The sequence below is a fragment of the Chanodichthys erythropterus genome, chromosome 22 (genome assembly GCF_024489055.1).
Source record: "Chanodichthys erythropterus isolate Z2021 chromosome 22, ASM2448905v1, whole genome shotgun sequence".
Lineage (NCBI taxonomy): Eukaryota > Metazoa > Chordata > Actinopteri > Cypriniformes > Xenocyprididae > Chanodichthys > Chanodichthys erythropterus.
In genome coordinates this window covers 24,347,475-24,372,340 of record NC_090242.1, presented here as the reverse complement: position 1 = coordinate 24,372,340, position 24,866 = coordinate 24,347,475, and the positions used below count along the sequence as shown (strand labels likewise).

Sequence of the window (24,866 nt, the reverse complement as noted above, 5' to 3'; positions counted from 1 at the left end):
TATCAGAGATTGTGCTACAAATAATCATTACCCATCACCTTGACAGAATGGGTTAGATTGGGGTTAATTTCCATCCGTCCTAATTTTATCCATGGTTAAAGCGATGTGTTGCCAGTTCTTGGCCTTTTCTTTTAATATTTCGTAATGTGAAATAGGCAACTGACTCTTTGGTCTTACAATATGGTCACCTGGCAAATGAACAACATAAATTCTTTAAATGGACTACACTTTAAATCTCTCTTTTATGTCTACAAATCCACACTCATTACTTTAAAACTGTCTCCTTATAGCATCACAAAAATGAAAAAATCTTTGACATCTTTAATTAATATTTGAAGTTCGGGAAACAATGTCTGGGCACCATGAGCTACCACTGTATGGAAAAGTTGGTGTTACCATCAAGTAATGAATCATATAAACATCTTTTGGACTTGCAGGGGGCACTGATGATACATATGATGTGGGTGTGTGTGTGTGTGTGTGTGTATATATATATATATATATATATATATATATATATATATATAGCCTATATATATATATATATAGCCTATATATATATATATATATATATATATATATATATATATATAGCCTATATATATATATATATAGCCTATATATATATATATATATATATATATATATATATATATATATATATATATATATATATATATATATATATATATATATATATATATATATATATATATATATATATATATATATATATATATATATATATATATATATATATATATATATATATATATATATATATATATATATATATATATATATATATATATATATATATATATATATATATATATATATATATATATATATATATATATATATACACACACACACACACATAATACCTGTGTCATATCTTTACAGTGCTCTAGTTACTTGTCTATTTGTTAAAAATTTGGTTCAACCATGATGTCACTAACAAGTGACATCACTACTCCCGGAGAATTCAGTGTGGCTCCAGTTTCATGTCTCAATCCTAACACCGCGCGCAGTGCAATCGATGGGATCGTTGGGATGAAATGCGAATGACGCATACAGGTTGAGGATTTCCTTCCCACACGAAAGTCTGACGTCTACCCCTCCACACATTTAACTTTGACAACACGCGAAGCCTTGTACTTATGGTGGGCATCCTACAAGCTCCTTACACGACTTCGCCTTTGCGCATGATACTGCGGTTCCGACGCCACTTCACGCTCCAACTCACCTTGAAACTCGGTGCTCTCAGATTTTACATGGAGAGCGACGGAGAGGCGACCAATACCCGCCCCGACGCCTCCTCCACTGGCCAATGAATTTCGAGCGGGGGCGGAGCTAACAGCTAAATTGTCATGCTTGGTTTCACGCTGGCATTGCCATCAAGCCGCGTCTGGCTGCCGTGCGCTGGTGCAGGTGCTCTATTTCATCGAGAGAGGATGCGAAAGGAAAGAAGGGGAGGGAAAGAATGAAGGGAACCGTCGGAGAAAAGTATGCAGGGCATGAATAAAAGGGTATCAGCTGCTGACAGTGTGTCTAACATCCAGGGGCTCGGCTAAGAATGGTTTATTGAAAGGGGCACTTTGAGATATGATGAGGTTTCTTTCTGGTTGGCAATAGTACTATGATTTGGTATGTGGCCACTTTGATAGCAAGTGTATTCAGCACCAGAGGAACAGCTGCTCAAGGTGAGTTGAAGTGCAATTTATTATATTCAGCCTTAAGTTTGTTGTGAAATATTGCTTTTTTTTTATAGAGTTAAAAAAAAAAAAAATTCTGTGATTGGGTCGTTCTGAGTTTTTTTATTTTTTATTTTATTAAAAAATAATATAGCCTGTCTAAATTCTAATTTGGGCATGCTGAATATTTTAAAGTAAAAAGAAGTATAGCAGCTCTGGGTGATTCTGTTTTTATAATTATTTTGGATTATAGTTTTCTCTTTATGCATAAATATTATTACTCTGCCATTGCTTAGTGACATTTCTGTTTAAGTGCTAGTTTTTAAAAGTCATCTGAGCTTGCAAAACGAGGGTTTTAGCTGTTGCTGTCTATTCATCCATATTCACCTGTTCTGCAATACTATGAGCAACTTTAGGCTTGTATATACTTCATATTAAGTCTGTTCTATCAAATTAAAGGGACTGATCGCTCCAAAATGAACATTTACTGATTTCCTTTCTCTTGTGGGACACAAAAGGATATGTTACAATTCACTTTCATTGCATATTTGTGCTAGCTGAGGCTGTCATTGTGCCTAACATGTCCTTTGGGTTTTGCATGATGACAAAATTGTATTTTTTTGTTTTAACTGTTCATTTGAATTACAATTAAGCTCTGAAAATATACATTAGGGAACTTTAATTACACATCTGAAGGTGCTTTTATTGGGAATATGTATTGTTTGGTGATATACTGTATCATTCATTTTGTGCTGTAGACTGTTTTAGTTATTCACTTTATGAATATTCTGCCTTCCTCAGATGTCTTTAGCTTTTTAAACATCAGACCACTTTAAAGGAGCCATCATAATTGTAATTGAAGATGTGTTCTGTGAATCTGATCGACCTTCAGTTCAGACTAGTTTAAATAAGTGTGTCTTTATTTCAAATGTTGAGTTCATGGACTCACATAGCCCTGCAATTTTCTAACTCGTCCACTAGAGGGCTGCTAACATATAGCAAGGAGCATCCAATCCTGGGTCACATTTTGAGAACTTTTTCATTGCATGTACTATGAATACATTTCCCAAGTCAAAAGGGACGCTATACATGCTTTGATATGTTGCTGTAAGTAGAAGATATTTAACCATAATTCTTATGTATAAAAAGCAGAATGTGATTATCTTACCTTGCTAAACTTGAGCTGTGTCATCCCCTTAATCTGACAGCAAGATGTATTTCACCTTGCTGTTCTGACTGTGCACTTTGCTACATTCGCTCAGTGTCTCCCTCCTGTGTGTCAGAGCCACGCTGCACTATCCCAGCCCCAATGCAGATCTCTCCCTGCCCTCACCCTCCCATCTCAAGCTGTTAGCTGGCAAACAGGCCCACAATCATCAGCTACAAAACTGGCCAGGTGCCAGATCTATGCTTTGCTGCTCTGTCTAAACAGAGGACTGGGAGGCAGCAGACTGAGAGTCATGAGCTGATGCATGGCTCCAGGTAGGCCCTCAAGGCTCAATGCTAGCCGACCGCATTGAACTTGTTGAGACCTCCAGCAGTCCACCCTAGGAACAGACCATCTTCCCTCATGATAAGAGCATGTGCCCAGCATCTGTCCCCTTTTAAACTAGTGTTGTGTCTGTTCAGATGTCAATTTTGGCAGGAGCTCAAATTGATCTTTTTATATAAATTTAATTTATCTAGATTGACATCAAGGAGGTTTATAATAACTGAGAGAGCTATCAGATATTATTCTCATTCATTTCAAAAGATGTGAGCTAATCATCTGAGCCTTAAAAATAATATAATATAATATAATATAATATAATATAATATAATATAATATAATATAATATAATATAATATAATATAATATAATACATATTTATGTTAGCTGAGGCTATCATTATGCCTAACATGTCCTTTAGTATATCATGTCCTTGAGCTATCAGATATATAGAGTAATATATAAATAAATATATATATATATATATATATATATATATATATATATATATATATATATATATATATATATATATATATATATATATATATATATATATATAATAGATTTTATATTGTTCAAAAGTATATATATATATATATATATATATATATATATATATATATATATATATATATATATATATATATGTATGTATAATAGATTTTATATTGTTCAAAAGTTTGAGGTACAATTTTTTATATTTTGAAAATAATTTTTTTTATGTGCTCACAAGGGCTGCATACATTTGATCAAAAATACAGTAAAAAACTGTAATATTGTGAAATATTATTACAATTTAAAACTATTTTCTATTAAATTATATTTTAAAATTTATTTAATTTTTGTGATGGCAAAGCTGAATTTTCAGCAGCCATTACACCAGTCTTCAGTGTCACATGATCCTTCAGAAATCATTCCAATATGCTGAGATTATATTATATTAGTGTTGACTTCGGTATCAAGTCGGTACTGAAATTTTAAAAATGTGATGCTTTGAGCGCTGTTGAGTGGATTTGTAAACTCCTCTGATTGGCCATTGTGTTGATGCGCTCATCGGATATGTCTGTGACTGGCTACAATGATCAATGCTTCAAAAATGTTGTAAATAGTCATCATTGATGCTCCTCACCGAGAGCTTACACATATACACATGGGAACATTTGAAACCAGGCGTCTATCAGCGGACTGGTCTGCGACGTTTTTACGACGTTTTTGAAGTGTTGATCATTGAAGCCAAACACAGACATATCCGATGAGCGCGTCGACACAATGGCCAATCCAAGGTGTTTACGAATCCGCTCAACAGTGCTCAAAGCGATACCTTTTTAAAATTATATTATATTATATTATATTATATTATATTATATTATATTATATTATATTATATTATATTATATTATATTATATTATATTATATTATATTCAATCATTGTTACAGCAACTACCATAAGGGGCTAATGGGCCATGCTAACCAGCCAAAAGTGTGACTCCTTGGTTTGGGCAGACAGAATGTGATTTGAGCTGATGCGGGTACATATGAAATGATGGTGATTTGTTTTAGCAGTTAGCACCTGTTAGCAGCCTAGATTCTGCCGGGTTCTTTAACCCTTAGGCATTGTTGATGTAGCTGCCAGCTGGAAATGGAGAAGCTAAAGAAAGCTTGCTCTGGAGGTTTGTGCTGCAGTCTATGTTTCATAGAAAGCCTGTTAGAGGAGGGCTAGCGGGGGACCTGACAGCTGCTCATTTTAAGCGGTGTTGGATAACATTGGATGTGTTTTCCAACAGTCATCACTTCTGTTTCATCCTCAGGCTGTGATAGCTTGATCCTCATCCGTGGAATGATAAGCATGTAGGATTCTTCCCTGTGGAAAAATTAAAATAGTTTAAATAACAAACAAGCAGCCTGTCATCACATCTGGCTGAATTATCAACACAACTCACACGAGCATGTCACTTTCGCCATTTATAGTCGTTTTTGTGTCCTGGTACTACAGATTTCAAAGAAAGAACCCTCAAATTGCTGTATTTCAACTTACTGGCTCTTTTGACCGGTACTTTCAATGTCTTGTAATTATGATTTATAATGTCAGCTATAATCCAGCCAAATCCATGACAGCCTTTCCAATCAAACAATGAAAAACAGCTGACTTGCGCCGATTGCGTGGAAAGCTGCAGAATGCGAACCACAGCTGAGGCAGTCAATTTCCAAATGCATTTTGTTAGGTCCAGTGATTCTGTGAGGGGAAATGCTTTGGGCTATAAAGAACAAAGTGGAATTACAACTATTAGAACACATACATTTTTAACTTTTTTTATAGTTACTTTTTATTTGTTTTTATGGGCTTTTGCATTTATATGAAAAAAGTAGTAAGCAATAGGGAAAAAAGTAAGAAAGCTGGACTCAAACCTGCATGTTCAAACTTAACAAACAAACAAATGAATAAAATAATTTCTTAATCAGTATTTTGTCTTGTTTTCCAGTAAAAATATCTAAACTTTCTTTAAACAAGATTAATTTACTTGGGAAGCAAAGTTGCTTAAGACATTAAAACTATTTGTCCTGGTTTCACAGACAAGTTTTAGATTAAGCCAACAGTAGGCTTTAGTTAAATTGTGACATTTAAGTAGCTTGTATTAATGTGCCTTAGAAAAAAACATTACTGATGTGTATCTTAAAGGTGCCATCGAACTTTTTTTTTTTTTACAAGATGTAATATAAGTCTAAGGTGTCCCCTGAATGTGTCTGTGAAGTTTCAGCTCAAAATACCCCATAGATTTTTTTAAATACATTTTTTTAACTGCCTATTTTGGGGCATCATTAACTATGCACCGATTCAGGCTGCGGCCCCTTTAAATCTCATGCTTTCTGCCCATCAAGCTCGCGACTCTATAATACAGTGCATTTACAAAGTTCACACAGCTAATATAACCCTCAAATGGATCTTTACAAGATGTTCGTCATGTATGCTGCATGCATGCTTCGGGTCATGTGAGTATAGTATTTATTTGAGTGTTTATATTTGATTCTGAACGAGTTTGATAGTACTCCGTGGCTAAAGCTAACATTACACACTGTTGGAGATATTTATAAAGAATGAAGTTGTGTTTATGTATTATACAGACTGCAAGTGTTTAAATATGAAAATAGTGACGGCTCTCTTGTCTCCATGAATACAGTAATAAACAATGGTAACTTTAACCACATTTAACAGTACATTAGCAACATGCTAACGAAACATTTAGAAAGACAATTTACAAATATCAATAAAAATATCATGATATCATGGATCATGTCATTTATTATTGCTCCATCTGCCATTTTTCGCTGTTGTTATCGCTTGCTTACCTAGTCTGATGATTCAGCTGTGCACAGATCCAGATGTTAATACTGGCTGCCCTTGTATAATGCCTTTCATAATGTTGGAAACATGGGCTGGCATATGCAAATATTGGGGGCGTACATATTAATGATCCTGACTGTTACGTAACAGTCGGTGTTATGTTGAGAATCGCCTGTTCTTCGGAGGTCTTTTAAACAAATGAGATTTATATAAGAAGGAGGAAACAATGGGGTTTGAAACTCACTGTATGTCATTTCCATGTACTGAACTCTTGTTATTCAACTATGCCAAGGTAAATTCAATTTTTAATTCTAGGGCACCTTTAAGACTAAACAATGAAGAGATTTAGTCAGTGCAAGTTACTGTACTTTCAGATGAGTCACCTCAAACATGCATTTTAGTCTGGGATAGACTCAAGCCTTGTCTCTGAATCTGGGCATTTATCTTGAATAAAGTTTATTTTTCTTATGGTTATGTGCACTAAGTGCTAACTTTTTCTGCAGCAGTTTGTTTCTGCTATAAAAAAGTGATATTGCCATCTAAGGTCAGGTAATATGTCTTGTGCGTTTTGCCCTTACTCACTCAAACTTGTCAAAAAGGCTACTTTACGTGAACGCGTGTGCATTAGCAGGTAGTTGCTGAATTGCAGGTGTTTGACTTAAGAGATGAGGTCATGACTGCAGCCGGTGATGAGGCCGAAACCAGCACATCCAGTGCAAGTAGACTTTGACTATTTAATTTTAATTCACTTATATATGATATATGCAGTAGGTTGTGAATCATCATGTTTTGTCGCATTTGCATTCAGGATATCTTGTTCAGTTTTAAACGGGAAAAAACTGACAAAAATCTTCAAATAGCTCTCCAGCACTGTAGACTCTGAAGAGAATGTCTTATCTCTGTCTGTGGCTGGATTCCATTTCTACTTTCTCAGCAATTCAAAGGCAGTTTCCTGTCGCTGATACTCTCCCTCTCCTTAACACTCTCAGTCTAGTCCGTCACCACAGCCAGTACAAACCATGTGCCTGTGCAGACTTCCTGCTGAAGCAATGGAAGAGTTTGTCTCATTCAGAAATTTGTGGGTACAGCCTTTCAGCACTGGATGTTTCTATTATCCACACTCGTTTTTGTCTTTTTGGGGAGATTAATGGAATGATAGAAGAGTGATTAATATGTCCAATAAGTTACAGACTCTGTTGTTCCTTGCTGTAGTCTTGTTGTGTTTTCCCTGAATACATTAAAGTTTGGAATAAGCAGTTATATAATATTATATTAATATATGGATCACCATATTGTGATATTTTTATGGTTATGGTTTATTCAAAGTGGTGAACATTAGTGATTATTAAGCTCTTTTTTAACAAGGATACTGTAACTTGTTTCTCTTAACTTGTTTAATCTATATTGGGCTTCAGTACTTTAGGCTGTTATCTCATTTTTCTCTAGCCTAGTATTTTTTGCACCATTTTGTAATGTAAAAAATGTAACTAACATATTTAGTTTGTGCTGTAAAACATTGCATTAGTTCTATAAAAATAATATTTTTCTAATGTTAGACCCTAAATGTTTATTGATAAAGTATTTTGTACTACATTATTGCCTACTATATTATATATTTACATTTTTAATAGTAACTTTAAACCCTGGTCTTCTAAAATTTTTCTTAATGTCTTCCTCAGTGAAATCCCTCACCACTCACATACTCTAGATACCCCATGAACCTTGAGTGCTCTAGCATCAATTTTTCACCAAAGGCAGGCCTGTGTCCCGATTGATGTGGATAGGAAGTAACAGGCCACCGCTGGCCCAGGGCAAAGGACTTGTTCCATAAAAGTCACTAACCCTTATATGTCAATCAGCTGGTATTTGGGCCAGCATTGACTCAGATCCCCCTCCCACAAATACAGTCTTACTCTGTCTGATAGATGCATGCAAGACAGCACTAGTGGAAGCTGTTCCATATATAGATACCTTCAAAAAAGCCCTGTGGAGTTCACTTAATTATGCATGATTTATCTCTGGCGTTAAAATAAAGAAAGTATGTTTCTAATTCAAGATCATCAACACATGAAAAACGCATGTTGGAGAACATGCCAGATGACTGTTTTATTCATGTCACGTTTTATTCATGACACTCACTGACTCCATTTAAGTGCCATTAAAGATCTAGATCTAGATGGAAGAACTGGGTTTTTTGTGTTGAGTCAGTGGAAATCAGCCTCTTGGTCTAAGTACAGCTTTACGTCTGGTTTAGCACTTTGGAAATCACTGAGCAGAAAGTCTTTGATCTTTTAAGAATTGAGAGCATGGGCCTATTGATCGATACACTCTCATTGCTCTTGTTTAGATCTACATCTGTGATGTGGCCACGGCGTACAGCACACCAAAAGGGTTGAAGAACCTTGTTTCGGTGTTGTTTGTGGATGCTTAATTGCTTGAAGCAGTGATATCTTGAAACACTTCTTGATTTCAGAAACACAAATGTCCCTTTTGATTGGCACAAATTGAAATTATGACAATCAAGAATGCTTGGTAGATTGTACTCCAGCGGTGTGGTATGTGCTGTCTAATAGGGAAGTGATGCTGTGTGGGGGCGTTTAGTCTGACTCGGCGTCAGAGGGAGCAGAGGAAGAATCCTGATCCAGCACGTGGTTGAGGAAAAATAAATTTCTTAGTGGTTCAGAGTTTGAGTCAGTGTAATATTAGGAAACATAAAGGTGAATTTGGGGTTTGTGTAGTTTGAAAAATTATTGGGTTTAGTACAGTGCTGTTGAAATGTTTGGAGTCAGTATTTTTTTGTGAAAGAAATTAATATTTTTATTTTTTATCTCAAATAAATACTGCTTTGTTGACCTTTCCATTAGCTCTGCATTAGCTGGTTGTGGTAACACCTCTTCAATTTTTCAGGTTAAGATGTAGGCTATCTGAATGTCTCTGGAGTGTGTGTAGTAATCCCAAAAGGAGATGTGTGAATTCAGAAAGAACGATAACAAGCAACTTTAATGAACAAGATATGTCAGGTCCTACACATGAACATAACATTAACACAAGAAAATTAACAGAAGGAACAAAGGGATTAAATACACAGGGCTAGATGGTTATTGAGACAAGGAACAGGTGTGTAACAGACACATTGAAGAGACGGGGACAATGAGAATCATGTCCGTTTGTTTTGCTTAATTTAAAAAATAAAGTGATAAAAAAACTAAAGAGAGCCTGCATTATTTTTATTGGCATATTAAAAAGAATCTTAACATTGACAAAGCATTGGTAACATTAAACATACATACGCATTTTCACAAATACACACAGTAAAATAAAATAATATCAAATTATATTAAAGTAATGTCTATAATAATATGAAATAAATATTTTAAAGGCACAATATATAACTTTTCATCACTAGAGGTCACCCATTCAAAACAAAGGCGTAGCTTGATGATGCCGAGATTGAGCGTGGAATCATAGGAGATGTTGTCTTCACCCCATTGCCGGTGGAAAATTGGGACCGGACTTGGGTAGAAATCATGTCCGTGGATGAGATTATTAATGCTACTGTAGTATGATGCAGTGCAGGGCCGAATGCTGTGCAAGCGGAACGAGGCCACTGGAGAGATTGATAATGAGCGATGAGCACGACACACGCCTCGACAATAGCAGAACTTTTATTATGTCTCAGTCGCCACTTCCGCTTCTTCCGGTCAAGTGTATGTGGGGTAAAGCAGCACTGTTTATCATATTAGATACATATGAGTGTGTTGAAAGTTATGTTATAAAGTTACTCTGTGTGTTTGCTCTGCGGCTACTATGAGACACTTTTTGCAGTAAGCCAGATCGATATTAGAATATCATACTAATAAATGCTGGATGGCTTATGTTGTTAAATGGCATGCAATTAATTTTAAAACATATTGTATGATGGAGAGAATGCTGTATTACTGCTACTAAAAGTAAAGCTGCATCTGATTAGGTTATATGTTAGCCACTTGACAAAATAGTGTTGTCTCTGAGGCATGATAAAGAACATGGTATCACTAAAAATCAAGAAAATGAGATTCAAACAATAGGCCTAAGACTAAACGTGTTGAGCTATATAACAATGATTAGTTCCCTTTCATGGGAACTGTCGATGCTACGTCATATGACATAGCGTCTCGTTCCCTTATTCAGGGAACCAGGGTTACACAAGTAACCCGAGATGTTTTCTGTCGATGTATCCATTCAATTGTTCCTTTGTCTAATAAAACACATAATATATTAGGCATCTTTGGTGTTTCCATGGTTTCTTCAAAATAAAACCAGAAATCGAGGGTAACGCAGGTATGATGTCATTGATAGGTGAGGCACGGACACGATTCATGTCCTGGTTAAACTTGCTTATTTCTCTGGATTTAAACATTCTTGGAAACATCTGGGATAATGTAAATACTAGGGATGTAACAGTATTATCAATATTGTGGTATTGTAATAGCAAAATTGTTTCGATATTATCGTGGTCACATGACTGTATGAAACAATATGTCTTCCAGGCAAAAAGTGTATGTTTTTTTTTCAGCTCGGTTCCGAAAATGGTTCTGGTTTGATGGGTGGGCGAATTGCGAGGAGCATATCATTTAATAGAGACATCTCACTTCATGAATATTATACCAATGAATGTATTGAAAAGCCCTTTCGGCTCACGCTACTCATACGTCAGTTATCAATGTAGAGAGAGAGAGAGAGAGCGTGCGAGAGAAAGAGATGCTCGAAGGCAAGATTATTAATCTTTAAAGGCAGGAACACACCAAGCCGACGGTCGGCCGTCGGACAGTTTTTGTTCATCGGCAGACTAAAGGCCGGAACACACCAAGCCGACGCCGTCGAACTAGTGGTGACGAAAGCAGACCGCGGGGTTGGCTCACGTCGGCAGCGTCTGTGTCCAAAGTTGCCCTGACACATCAAACCGACGCTAAACAGCCGACGGCCAAGTAGCATGTCAGTTCTGCACCTGCGTGAGATGAAAGCCTTTCCGAACCAGCAGGCGGCAGTATCTGAGCAGCCAATCAGAATGATCAGATGGCCAGACGGACCGACGAGCTCCAATGCCGATTCAACATATCGAATCGGCCGAAAAAAAAACGACGAGGACCAACTTCAGCCGATGGTGCCGAACACACTGAGAAAACTTAGTCGGCTGATGAAGAAAAACTGCCCAACAGCCGCCCGTCAGCTTGGTGTGTTCCGCACAGTCGGCTGAAGTTGGTCCTTGTTGGCATTTTTCGGCCGATTATATATTGAATCGGCGTCGGAGCTCATCGGTCCGTCGGACCATGTGATCATTCTGATTGGCTGTACAGCTACTGCCACCTTCTGGTAGGGAAAGGTATTTATTCTTACGCAGGCAAAGAACGGACGTGCTACTTGGCCGTCGGTTGTTGAGCGTCGGTTTGAAAAATAAAATGGTAACATTCAAATCTGCGTTTGTGCGCTGCCGTTGATCTAGAGAGTTGTCATGCTTAGATATAAACAGCTCCACAAACAATCTTGTCAAACACAGTAATATTTCTGTTGCAAATATTCCAATTATCACAGAAGCATACAAAAGTATATTATTCAGATAAATGCTTATATATACGTTACCGATCAAAATAGAATAAATCAACTTTTGAAAGCGCTTCTAATGACCACTGTATCAATTGCATTGTTACGCCACTAGGTGGCAACAAATTACTGTTAAAATTACTGTTAAAAGTCTTTATGAATCCAAATTACAAAAAAATGTTTCACCTGTCTGGATCTTACATGTGTATTCAAGAATCTTGTTTGTGCTGAATTTGTGGTAACACTTTACTAAAGGTTAATTTGTTAACGTTAGTTAATGTATTAACTAACATGAACTAACCATAAACAATATATTTGTTAGTGTATTATTTGTTAATCTTTGTAAATGTTAGTTAATAAAAATACAGCTGTTCATAGTTTGTTCATTTTACCTCACAGTGCATTAACAAATGTTAAAAAATCTCTTCAGAATGTCATAAAAAATAATAGATGTTATTTTTGTCAAGGTCCAGCTGGTGCAATTATTTTATTTAATAAGAGGGAGTTTTAGATCATTTAACTCATATCATACTATACCTCATACCTCTAAACAACAGTTATGATTAGAGGATAAAGAAAAGAGGACAAGATATGACATGGTTAATTTGTACATCATTGTAATGTAATTGTAATGTTCAATCTTTGTTTAACATTAATGGCATTTTTTCCAAGACTTCATTTGTCTTTTTTTAATTTTTTTTAAAATATCGCAATAAATATCGTATCGAGGTATTATCGTATCGTGAGATTTTGATATCGTTACATCCCTAGTAAGTACACAAGTCAACAAAATATATAAAATTGTTCACATGGTTTTTGGATATTTTAATCCAAAAATCTTACATATTGTACCTTTAATAGGTTGTGACATTTGTGATGTTATGTTGTGGGCTATTTATTGTGCATTGGCCACTACTACTTATAATATGCTCGGACGGTCAGTTGAGCAACAAGATCACTGCACATCTCAGTTCTCACAAGGATGCTTTCTGTGTCCTTGCGTCCTTCTGAGTTCGTTCTTGGAATTTAGAACTGAGAGAAAGCTCACAAGACAATAGGTGTGTTTGACCTGTGCTTTGTTTTTAATTTATTTACACAAAATAGTACAGAATTTTAATATTGGTGCATCCCTAATGAGGAGTGGTACTTCTGTCCAGTGAGATTTGGGTGGAACTACTCAGCTTGAGGCTGCAGTAACAGAAACCATTGCTGATTAGGATAAAAACTCTATGTGAAAAAGAGTTAGAGTTAAAGAGTTAGCAGAAGAAGAAATACCTTTTATCATTTGTCGTGTTATCACTTCGTTTTTGTTTAGGACACAGTGTAACAGCACACTATCATCAGCCATGACAACAGTATCACTATCATCAGTCAGAGACAGAGATGCCAGACTGCATGTACATTTTAAGATCCCGCTGTATCATGTGCGTCAGGACAGGCTGCTGGACTTCACAATGAATTGACAGAGATGTAGAGAGCGTGTGTGAGTATGCGGCTTTGCTGACGCGCGTGGGCCCGGCAGGCAGCCAGGCAGCCAGGCAGCATGCTGATCGTCTCTCTTCCCGCCTCCTGACTGGACCACTTCCCCTCACGTCTCATTTTTCAGCTGTCCATTGATGCAATGCACTCGGCTTCCTCCCGCCCGGCTCCACCACGTCCATTAAACATTCATACTCTGGCCATGAGATATTCAGTACTGTACCCCACACTATAAAAAATTATTTTAACTGTAAAAGTCTGTAAAAATGCTACAGTAACCCCTGTTAAATGGTTAACAGTACGTTCCTTATATATAAGTTGTACATAGGGAGCTAACCTTACATTTCATGTAACTTTACAGTAAAATACTGTTAAATGTACTGGGTTTTTTTTTGGAAGTAATAAAGAGGACAAATCATCTTAAAATGTACAGTGAAAAGATGATTTTAATAATTATGTTAATGTACATTAGGGATTTATGATACATTTTAAATGGGTCATGTGTGTTACCATTTTTTCTTTACCCCTGTTTTATTTTCGTACAGTACATGTTAAAGATACAAAACTGATTTTAGTAGCAGCAAAGCCTTGCTAATTCAGCAGAAAAGGGCTTTTGGAATTACAGATTAAAATGTTGTTGTTTTTTGTTTTTTTTGTAAATTACATATTTTTTACATTCACAGGTTGTACTGTAAATATGTTTACGGTTTTGCTGTATTTTTCCAGATTTATTCTGGCAACTACAGCTGCCAGTAATCCTCTGTAAAAACGGCAGGATTTTTTTTTTTTTTTTTATCAGTGCAGGCTCTCTGCCCAGGAAACTCTCCTTCTCCTTGTCGCCGCCCCTCTCGCTTTTCTCCCTAGCCCTCGTTTTCCTATCCTCCACCACCATCCTTCAGAAGGCAATCAATTTTGAGCAAGCTCTATCTGTACATCCATCTCTCTCAATCTGTCTGGCCGCGCTATAGATCTGTTAAAATTAGATTCATCATTCGCCACAAGTCCACGTGTTTGCTCACTGTGAGTACTGCAGTGGACGCCTGGTAAGGGACGTGATGCAGGCGGGGTGCTGACTGGCTGTGATGAGTCAGGCCCTACTTAGTCTCGCATAGCCAGAACTTCAGACTGACGGCAGAAGGTCTGGACTCCATAGCAGCTTTCACTTGCTAGGGACGCCCAGAGGCCATCTGACTGACATATAAAGCTATCACAGTTTGTTTTGTTTCACAACATTTTTATGGGTGTGAAAATGTAACGCCAATGTCCCTACAAAAACAGACCGGTGTTTATTTTAAAGAGTCTATTTCACAAACTCAAAAAGTTGCCCCGTGTATCATTACCTTCAGATGACGAATTCAAAACTCCTGAAGTGTTTGTGAGCCATATGCATCAGATGTTCAGCCAACGATCCGTGGGTGTGAGGCTAGGACCTCCTGAGCTGCCTCCTCTTCTCCTCCTTGTGGCATGGTGCCCAAGTTCAATCAACTTTCTCCTTCAAATTCAAACTATCCACCCTTCCACACCAATCGTATCTAACAAGCCTATCACCCCTCCACTCAGAGGTCAGCCAGACTATAATAATGGATAAAGGAAAATTCTGGGTTCAATACCAGTCAATCAAATTAAGCTAAAGCCCAGAGTATACATTAGTTTTTTTCATGAACTCTTTAGTGTATGCATACATGTGCATAGTGTGTCCAACCCTGGTCCTGGAGGGCTACTGCCCTGCAGATTTTAGCTCCAACACGAATCAAACACACCTCAACCAGCAAATCATGGTGTTCAAGGCGTAACGGTTAAAGCTAACGCTCCGCCCCTCGCGGTACGCAGGAGACCCGAGGCTGTTTTTTGAATGGAAGTCAACGGATGAGAGGCTTCATTATGCTGATTAAACAGCTTTTGTGGGGAAATAGCTAATCATTTAATTAATGGACAGCCTATTTGCCAATCTTCAGAATGTTTTACACTAAACAATACTTTTGTTGGGAACTATGTAGATTTTAGCTTGATAAAAATTTATTTTTATTTTCAAAAAATTTATTTTTATTTTATTTTTTTTTATTTTTATTTATTTTTATTTATTTATTTTTTCAGAGAAGGCAGACTAGGGAATGTTGTGACTGACGTCACTGCTATTACACGATTGCTATTAATGATAAAGTTAGCCGTTACGCTTTCTCCAATGGTAAAAGATACAGACCCTCTTATCTCCCCATTATATACAATCTCTAGCCCTCCAGGAGCAGGGTTGGACACCACTACTCCAATTGATAGCATGTGCAATCACAAAAACTTAACACATACACTCTAGAAGTTTCATCCTTGTCCAGTGTCTTCTCTGTTACTCCCCAGAAGTTATAAGCGGTCAAATGTATTTGTACTCATGTAAACTAGGGTTGCCTGTATCTTGTAAACCGCCTAACACAGATGCTTATAAATTGCTATTGTCTCCTCCAGTAGTTTTTTTGTTCCGTCTCATCTTTCTTTTTCAGCTGTGAAACAACGGGTCAGCCAGCATTGGAAAATGTGCAAGCTGAGTGTAAAGCTGAACATAAACAGGATGCACAGTTAGAAAAATCTGGCTATGCATGTAGAGTTCATACTATGCTGATTACGAAATTTACACCATGCACACTGTGTGCATACTCAAGCATAAGCATAAAACCGAAATATACTTTAATATATTGTACTTCAAGCAAAATCTGGTGTGATGTCAGTTAGAACAAAATCGTTAGTTCGTTAGTTTTGGGAGTTCGAGACAGAAAAGTTCACTCTGGTAGATGTGTTCTGAGGCTCCGCCTTCTTTGATGTGGAAATCTTCTGTGGTTCATTTCTTCTGTTCAGTCCATCAAGGTCCGATGGGAGTAATGGCAAGAACACACTGGAGAGCTGCTTTATTTTAGAAAATTAAGTTATTCATAAGTCAAAGCTGCTTGCTTTAAAGCTTTAAAGCATTATATAATGTAAAATATTCTGTGAATAAGTGACATGAATGGAGTGCCAAATTGCAGAGCTTGTGCAAACATATCCAGATCGCTTTGATTGGATGGTTGAACTGCTGTTTTCTCACCACTGTCATTTTTAGAAAGTGTCATCTAATCGCAGTCTCAGCAGTGTGGGTGGCGTCAGGAGGTTTACTAACAGTGTATCGCTTGATTATCAGTGTATTGTATATCCAGTTGAATATCAGTGCCTTACTGTGAATGATATTTTTGCTTTTTTTAAAGAAAAGGAGGGACAAGTAGAATCCTTTTTTTTTTTGTGGTAATTAACATTATGCCACAAGTGTTGACGATTGAACTTAAAGGAGTCATGAACTGAGAAATGAAATTTTCCTTGAGCTTTTGACATGTAAGTGGTCATCATACTATAAGAATATCCTGTAAGTTTCAGAACTGGAATCTTCCTTGTTAGTCCAAAAACAACTTTTTTCATAACCAAGTCCAGATAATGACCCATTGTGGAATGTGCATTTGGTGAAAGAATGCCCCTGCAGAAGAAATCAATGCCTACTTCATTATTGCAACATTAGCCCCGCCCACTGGTGGTCTTAGTGAGATGAGGAGATAAGAGCGTAAATCAAACCAGTGACTAAGCGGTCAACTTTACATTGTTTCTCTTATTAAGATGAAAATAATCTGTTAAATTGTGATTAAATTATATATAGAAAGAGATCAAAAACGCTCCCTTTACAATCACAGGAGCTGTCAATCAAACAGTGCAAGTTTATCAGTGACTGAGTTCTGGACTCTTGCCAAAATTCCAGTTATATTCAATGAATCTCTTATTTACCTCATGTTTGCACTGTTAGATATGATGGAAGCATACAGTAGTGTGCAGAAATTAAGTTGAAATGTCGAGATCACTGCATTCATGCGCTCAACAACATGTCTGTGATCGGCTACAATATTCATCACTGCAACCTTTCATGCCATGATCTAAATGTAATTTTATAATCAACACTTTTCACAATTTGTTAACCTTGAGAGCTGTAATAGTAAAAAAGTGCTAAAAGTTTTCTAGAGAGTTCCACATAGAGAGTAATACTTGGGTATTTCATATGCATAGATGTTAGCCAATCACAGGAAGTCTCACAGCAGACATGCCTCTTAGCGTTCAGATCAGAGGGCTAAAACAAGGGTTGGAAAAATGCCTTTTATTTCTAAATTATGATCATTTTTGATGTAAAAATCATCAAGTGCATCCCAGGGAACATAAAACAATGCAGTTCATGACCGCTTTAATTTTTTAAAGCTATTTTATTAGACATTCAATGTGCCATCTTGCCATGTGCAAAGTCTCAGAAAAGCATAATCTTCTGACAGATTAACACCAAGTCGTCTTTTAACATCAATATGGGGGAGATAAAAGGGGCATGTGTTCTTTGTGTGTTTTAATTTTGGGCGGACTGGCACCCATTGCTGCATGGAAAATGTCTGTTGAACTATGCAAATGAGATCTCAGTGTGCCAGGTCTCACAGGCCAAACAAGCACCAACCCATCATTCCACATCATGAGCCCACCAGATAGACCAGCACCGAACTAGCAACATGGAAATTTATGCTGAGAAATGTGTTAAGTGGGATAAAACTAGTTTATGACTGCTTAGCCTGTCGCTTTTACAAATGAAAATGGCTAGCTTGCTACTGTTAGCGTGTTCTCTGAGCATGTTCTCCATAGTGCAGTGGAATGAACATACAGCATACAAAAAGCATAGGTGCACACAGACAGTGAAAAGGTGAAGGGGAGGTAAACGGGGAATATCTGTCAGATAGAAATAGAGAGATATATTGCCAGAGAAACCAATTGCTGCTTATATAATGCTAGCCAGTGCAGAGAATCGTAGGCGTCTTCTGCCATTGCTAACACAAATGAGCATGTGTTTGGGAATATATTTAGACACAGATTCTGTTTTTGTCTCAGTTATTTTTATATTTGTTAGGATTAATGACCTGATATTTTAAAAGACGTCCCGGGAATTGCTGTAGTGACTATCGTTGCTTTCTTTGTGTGAAAATGAGCCCATTTTTTTTTTTTTTTAAATGAGTATCTGTTTTGTTGTTGTAATCCACATTTTCTGATCAAAATCCATATTTTAGCACAGCAGTACAACAGTTATTGTAGTAAAACATGGATTTGAATTAGCTCAACTGAAATCCTGGTTTTTGAGAATCTTTCAAACGAGCGAGATGGTGTTATCATGTGCAGGTTTTAAGGGACAATAGGTTTTAATCATCCAGTCCCAAAAGGGCACACCATTGAGAAATCCATCTTGTGACTTTGGATACTTTATTAAATCCACTAAAATATCATGTGAAACACATATAGGATTTCAAAGTTTGTCTATTGAACATTTTACCTCCTAGTTTAAAAAGAGAAGCAAAGTATCCGTCATCCATTACAATCTGAGACAAATATTCCCTCTGGAAATTTAGCTGCAGTCTGTAACTTTTTTTTGGTTAAAAATTATCCAAAATCAATTTGAGCAAGTACATAACTAGCCAGTGTTCAATCTCCTTACCTAAGCCCGATTCAGAACGGTAAGCTTGTAATAATGTTTTATAAGAAAATCGGTACTGGTGGGTTTCCGCAGGAAATTTGAGCATGCAGCTGTTTGTCTTTGTGTCATTACGTCTGTTTACATAAAGAAGGAGTTCCAGCTAGTAGGCTAAATCCCATGTGAGGATACTGCTGGTAGTGGATCATTTACAGCCTTTTCTCACAGCAGCTGCAATAATTAAACTTGCCATTTTGATGGCGGATTGTAATCCAGAAAGATCCAAAGACAGTTATCAGTGACAGCTGGAGATTCACCTGTAGTCAAAAGCAAAAGACTTTGGACTGTGGAGTAGTCAGAAATTGAAATCTACAGGTAACGCTAATACACACTAAATACACATAGTCATGCAATACTGATGTTGTTAACATTAACAATTTGAGAACAAAGTATAACAATAATAATAATTTGCACGGTTTGACATGATCTGAGCTAAGCCATTGTTAGATTTAATCACCATTGGCAGCGTGATTTATTGTAAATATTGGTAGCAATATTTATTGTTTTTTTTTTCTCAGTTGGTCAAAATAAAAGTGGCAGATTTGTTACTTACTTGTTCAAATGACATTGTCCGGTGGTTCCGAAGTACAGTATCCACACCGGTGTGGTGACTGACAGCAAACTTTAGATTCATCTGCACTGAGGAGTCGTGCCAATGCACAACCCACGTAAAGATGATAATTCTACAAAAAAACTGCAATTCCAGGTTTCAAACAGAGATGGAAACAAAGAGGCAAAACTTACAGACTGCAGCCTTAATTATGCTGTCATCTAAGATACCTCATTTTGGCTAAAATACTATTCTTTATGGTTTTTTATTGTGCCCCAAAGTAACCAGGATATTTCTGCTTTTCTAAAAGCACCAATTATTGTCAGATTTTCATTCAGCCCGTCTGCTTTTTTTTGTTTTGTTTTTTGTTTTTTTACAAATTGGTCTAAACAGGCAAATTGCATGCAAAATGGGACCAAATTTTTGTGCCAAACATTTTTGCTGATTATGCTGATCAATTTCATGCAGAGTGCAATTCACGAGGCTTGCAAAGTTTCTGCCTATGTACTAAAGCATTCAGAATCGGTCATGAGGTACATGAGGTACCATGACAGTTAGGATGTTGCCAAAAGTAGCTGCCTGTTAAGGTTTTGAAACAGAGCTAATGTTTCACATCCATCCTGTTTGCAAAGCATGTGTAATCAGTAATGTGCAGAGATTTTCCTGGGAATGATTTTGGATTCGGTTGTGAAATTTATTCTGAAAGGCTGCAGATTAATCACTGACTCTTCATCCATGAAAAGTTACAGACTAAGAGGATTGAATACAGTCAACATTTCCCCAACAATAAAGGATTAACAGCCAGCCTCTGCCGTATATGCCTGACTATTTTCTCAATCTCATATATTACAGTGCACCCACAATTGACAGATTTGCTGTCTTTGATTGCAAATTAGAACGGTTTAGCTTAATGGAATTTTTACAATCTTAAATCAGTGCTTAAACATGAACGCTCTTTAAAAGTAGAAATCTTGTAATTACGACATGACCTGATCTTACCTTTAATTACTCTACAGTAAAAACATACACAGCTTTCAGAACTCAAAACTAACTCCCCAGTTTAAAATATGGATTATTTTTTTCTACCCTTGTCAAATAGCCGTATGTGTAATTGTGAGAACTACGATGTCACGGTTGTTCTCTACATGCCCCTCAACATGCGTCATCGTCATATGTAATCAAAGAGATGTTTTCTGAACAACCGTCCTTCAATCACAATTAGAGCAAAACTGCCTTTGGATAAAGATGATGAGTAAGATCATCAAACTCAAACACTGTTTAGTGGAGGTCAAGCATCTGCACCTTAAATTTATTTTTAATGATGTGCCTGAGCAACTGAAACATAGTTTACATTTGTTCTTCACATTTCACAATGGACTATTATGAATTGTTCTCAACATGCTGCCAGTTTTTCAAAATACCTTTTATTGAAAGATACGGCAGTGCCAAACATTTTGTCCTCGGAGGCAACACAGGTAAGTACATTCATTTTTAGTCTACACTGGACACAACAAAGCAAATGTTCCAAATCCATTTGCCATTCATGTCAGAAGTAGCATGAGCGCTTATCAGAAACAGAATGAGTCAGAATGAGAAATAGAATGAGAATCAGTTCGCTGTCGGGATTTGTCATGTGACGTGTCTCATCTAGTGTAGACAGCATCAATGATTATAATGGGTTCTATTGTCTTTTGTCGCATCCATTTGCATCCAGTGTAGACACATCAAACCAGTGTTTAGTGGTATTAATACACCAAGCGTATCACTGTTTGTGTTGCTAATAAAATCAATATATACTCAGTTATTTCTGTTTTTCTGCATCGGGATCTGACATGTACGGCTCTATCACAGCGCTTGCTATCTTGAATATCAAAACACAAGCCATTCTGTAAAGGAGGGCCTGGATACAGCCTCATAAAGTTAGCCAATCACAGCAGTGTGTCACAGACACGTCAGGTTCCACCTCACTTCAGTACCCGCGCACCCAATCACCAGCATACTAATCACCGCCACCTGAAGCTCATCACATCAGTCATCAACACCAGCACTTAAACCCCACACTCACACACACTCACTGTCCGGTCTCGTTTGTGTTACACCAGTTGTAAACTTACCTCAAGGACTCCCAAAGCGATACTTGCCCAGCCTCATCATCTCCTTCGTCTCCATTGTCTCCAGTCTCCTCGTGTGTCTACCTGCCAGTGTGTGTGAGTGTTTCCATCCACCTTCTCCAGCGTCTCCATCTTCATTCATCTGCAACATCAACAAGGACAGTATTATCTCTCATTCCACCTCTGAGATCTTCCACCACTTCATTCATCACCCGTTTTGCTCTGCTGTTTGCTCAATAAACATCTTAACTGCTTTTATTCCTGCCTCCGGTGTCTCTGTCATAACACAGTGGGCATTTACTTCCATTTCTGCAAGAGGAAACGCCCCTTGATATTGAGTGTTTTCAACAGAGAGTGAAAATTAGGATGGAAAAGGATAATTTGTACAAATATTTGACCTTTTTTGGCACAAAAAACTGCAAACTTTATAAACTAACCTCGACACTAAAAATCTGACACTGCATTTCATGACCACTAATATGAACTACTATGAATCAGCTATCTTAACAAGCCAGTACAGAATTAATTAGTTTTGTTTTCTGTCTATTGTAATGACAGCTGTATAGCTGATTTGAAATTTAATTATAATTCAGAATATGAATAAATGCAACAAAGAAGACCAATCACTGCTTCCAGTTATTATAACTTGTATGTGAATTTCTGTCAATGTAAATGGGTGAATTTATCTTTAATCTTACAGTTCTTAAAAAGTACAAAAGTTTACATTCATTATCTACAAAATATCTTTATATTTAAGTGAACTGAGGTGAATTGCAGAAAATAAATGCTTAAAGTAATTGAGTAATTTCATAAAAACAGTTCTGCTCTTCAAACTTTGCAGTACATACCTAAAATATGATTGTATAATCCATCACTTTCCTCAGATTTAACTAGCATGTGTCAGGTTACCTGCCAGCAATCCAAAAATAAAGAAAAAAAGGCAATTGTCACAGTAGCTTTAAAACCTCATTAGTAGAATCCAATATTTTGCTTCTTTTTCTGCCTAGTCTGATATTGAGTCAGTCTCTAACATCATTACTACACAGTAATTTACACCAAGGGTTCTCAAACCTGAGACTACAAGACCTGAATTGGGTGTGTCAGATCAGGGAGACATGCAAAATGTGCAATGCTAGCAGTCCTCAGTTTTGAGAACCCCTGATTTACACACATGCCTAAAGGAGAAGTGAACACTGCCTGGGAGAATTGGGGAGGAAATCAGACAGAATCCTCAGAGGAGTTTGTGGAGATGGATCTTAATCATGTTGCCCCTATCTGGAGGATTGATTAACCTCTGTAGCCCTGACAACACAAGCTCACAAGAGCTGCGGGATATTGAAAAGAGACATCTAACAGATGACACATCAAAAATTCAAGAAAATATTTTTTTTTGCATAACACATTTACATGTTATTTTTCAGGTCAGATCTTCTCATTCACAAATGACAAAAAAAAAGTCATTTTTTCAGACCATTAAGTGTTCAGCTTGATTGTCTTAAACAGTATTTCATCATTTGACTATATGGTGCTGCTGTACCATGTGATCACAGTATATCTGTGTATTATTTTAGCCATATCGGGAGTGGTTTTGCTGTTTACTATACATTTTTAAGCTGATGAGACTTTTTCGTCCCTCTATAGCGCATGCTGAGCTTTCTGAAGATCAGGTTTCTCAACCTCACAGCCAGCATTTCACCCTCAAGACACCCTTCACATTAAACACAGTTTTGTGGAATGTGCAAACTACGTTTTTTGACTAAACTGACTTGGTAGGTTGTTTGAACCACTAGTCGACTAATCTGTCAAGGAAATCCTGAATAATTAGGAAGATTTAGAGATCATGTGATCTTGATCAGACTTGTCAATGGAAGTATCAATTTATATTTTAACTTTGATATATTGTCTTAAAATGCAACAATAATGGTGCAAAACACACTAAAGATGCTTGCAACACAACCTTGTTGTAATTTTTATGAAATCTCCACCTCGTAAAATAGTTATCAGGTGAATGTTTGTGGATGTTTCTGTGGTATTTAACTTCTATGTTTACACCTGGTCGGTCGGATCATTTCCACTTTCAACCACTTCTGTCCTGATTTCTTTGAGGGTAGGGTCTATTTTTCAGATCTTTCCATCTAATGGATGAAATAAGCTTGCACAATTTACTTATGAACACTACCGGAGATGCCTGAAAAAAACAGCAGCTTTTGTTTCTGCTCTGAAAACCGCATGTGTATGTGTTAAAAATCTGGAATGTGAGAGAACATTGTGATTGGTACATTTTTTGCCTTCAAAGCAAACTTGGGTCTTCACCCATCAAAGTTTAAATCTTGTCTGGCCAGCGTGCTTCCCATAATGTGTACGCATTAGGACAGTAAGCGGAGAGCAGGTGGTCTTTTGTGGCTGTTCAAACACATTCGACTACATGAGCGAAAGCACCCTTGATTACTCTAATGCAGCGTTTCTCAAAGTGCGCGCCCCACTGTTTGGGAATAGAGAGATGACAAGTGGTGGGGTGCAACAAACGGGAGGAAATTTGGTCATTTTTGTGCCCATCTCTATTAACCTTTTTCGGTAGTACGGTCCCACATATAAGATTTTATTTCTGTGCCCCTGAGAGTACAGTCCCACATATGGGATTTAGAACGTTTATTGATTTCACATAACTGCCAGATTCAAACTGTGCTTTCGCGCTTTGGCTGGCGCTGAGCCAGAGACGGACGCGCTTCAGCAGTGCTTGCTATTTATCAAAACTATGCAGTGTTTTCAACAACATAATGTTTATTTTAGGTTTCAGACATTTAAATATACATGACATTAAATATTCAGACATATTAAATATACAATATGATTGGGGACGGGTGGGTCTCGGAATCCTTCGCTACCTCAAGTGGGGAATGGCAGAAAAATTTTGAGAAACACTGCTTTAATGTGTGTATTTGTTCACTATATCTGAATCCGGTTCTTCTTTATTGTCTCCTGTGTTAATCCTGTGCTGTTGAAAAAGCGACCAGCATGTCTGAAAAAGACCTCAGTGATTTTGCCCCTGCAGAGAACAT

The 24,866-nt window shown here is 37.0% G+C and overlaps 1 protein-coding gene across 2 annotated transcripts in view; it reads left to right on the top strand.

Annotated features, from left to right (window-relative positions):
- The first annotated feature begins 1,535 nt into the window (after positions 1 to 1,535).
- The window catches only part of igsf9bb (immunoglobulin superfamily, member 9Bb), a 145,117-nt gene continuing 121,786 nt past the window's right edge, over positions 1,536 to 24,866 (top strand). For both annotated transcript variants that reach the window (XM_067376561.1, XM_067376560.1), the window contains exon 1: positions 1,536 to 1,706. In XM_067376561.1, the coding sequence (XP_067232662.1) occupies positions 1,643 to 1,706 (64 nt within the window). In that variant the 5' untranslated portion in view covers positions 1,536 to 1,642. The remainder of the gene's footprint in view (positions 1,707 to 24,866) is intronic.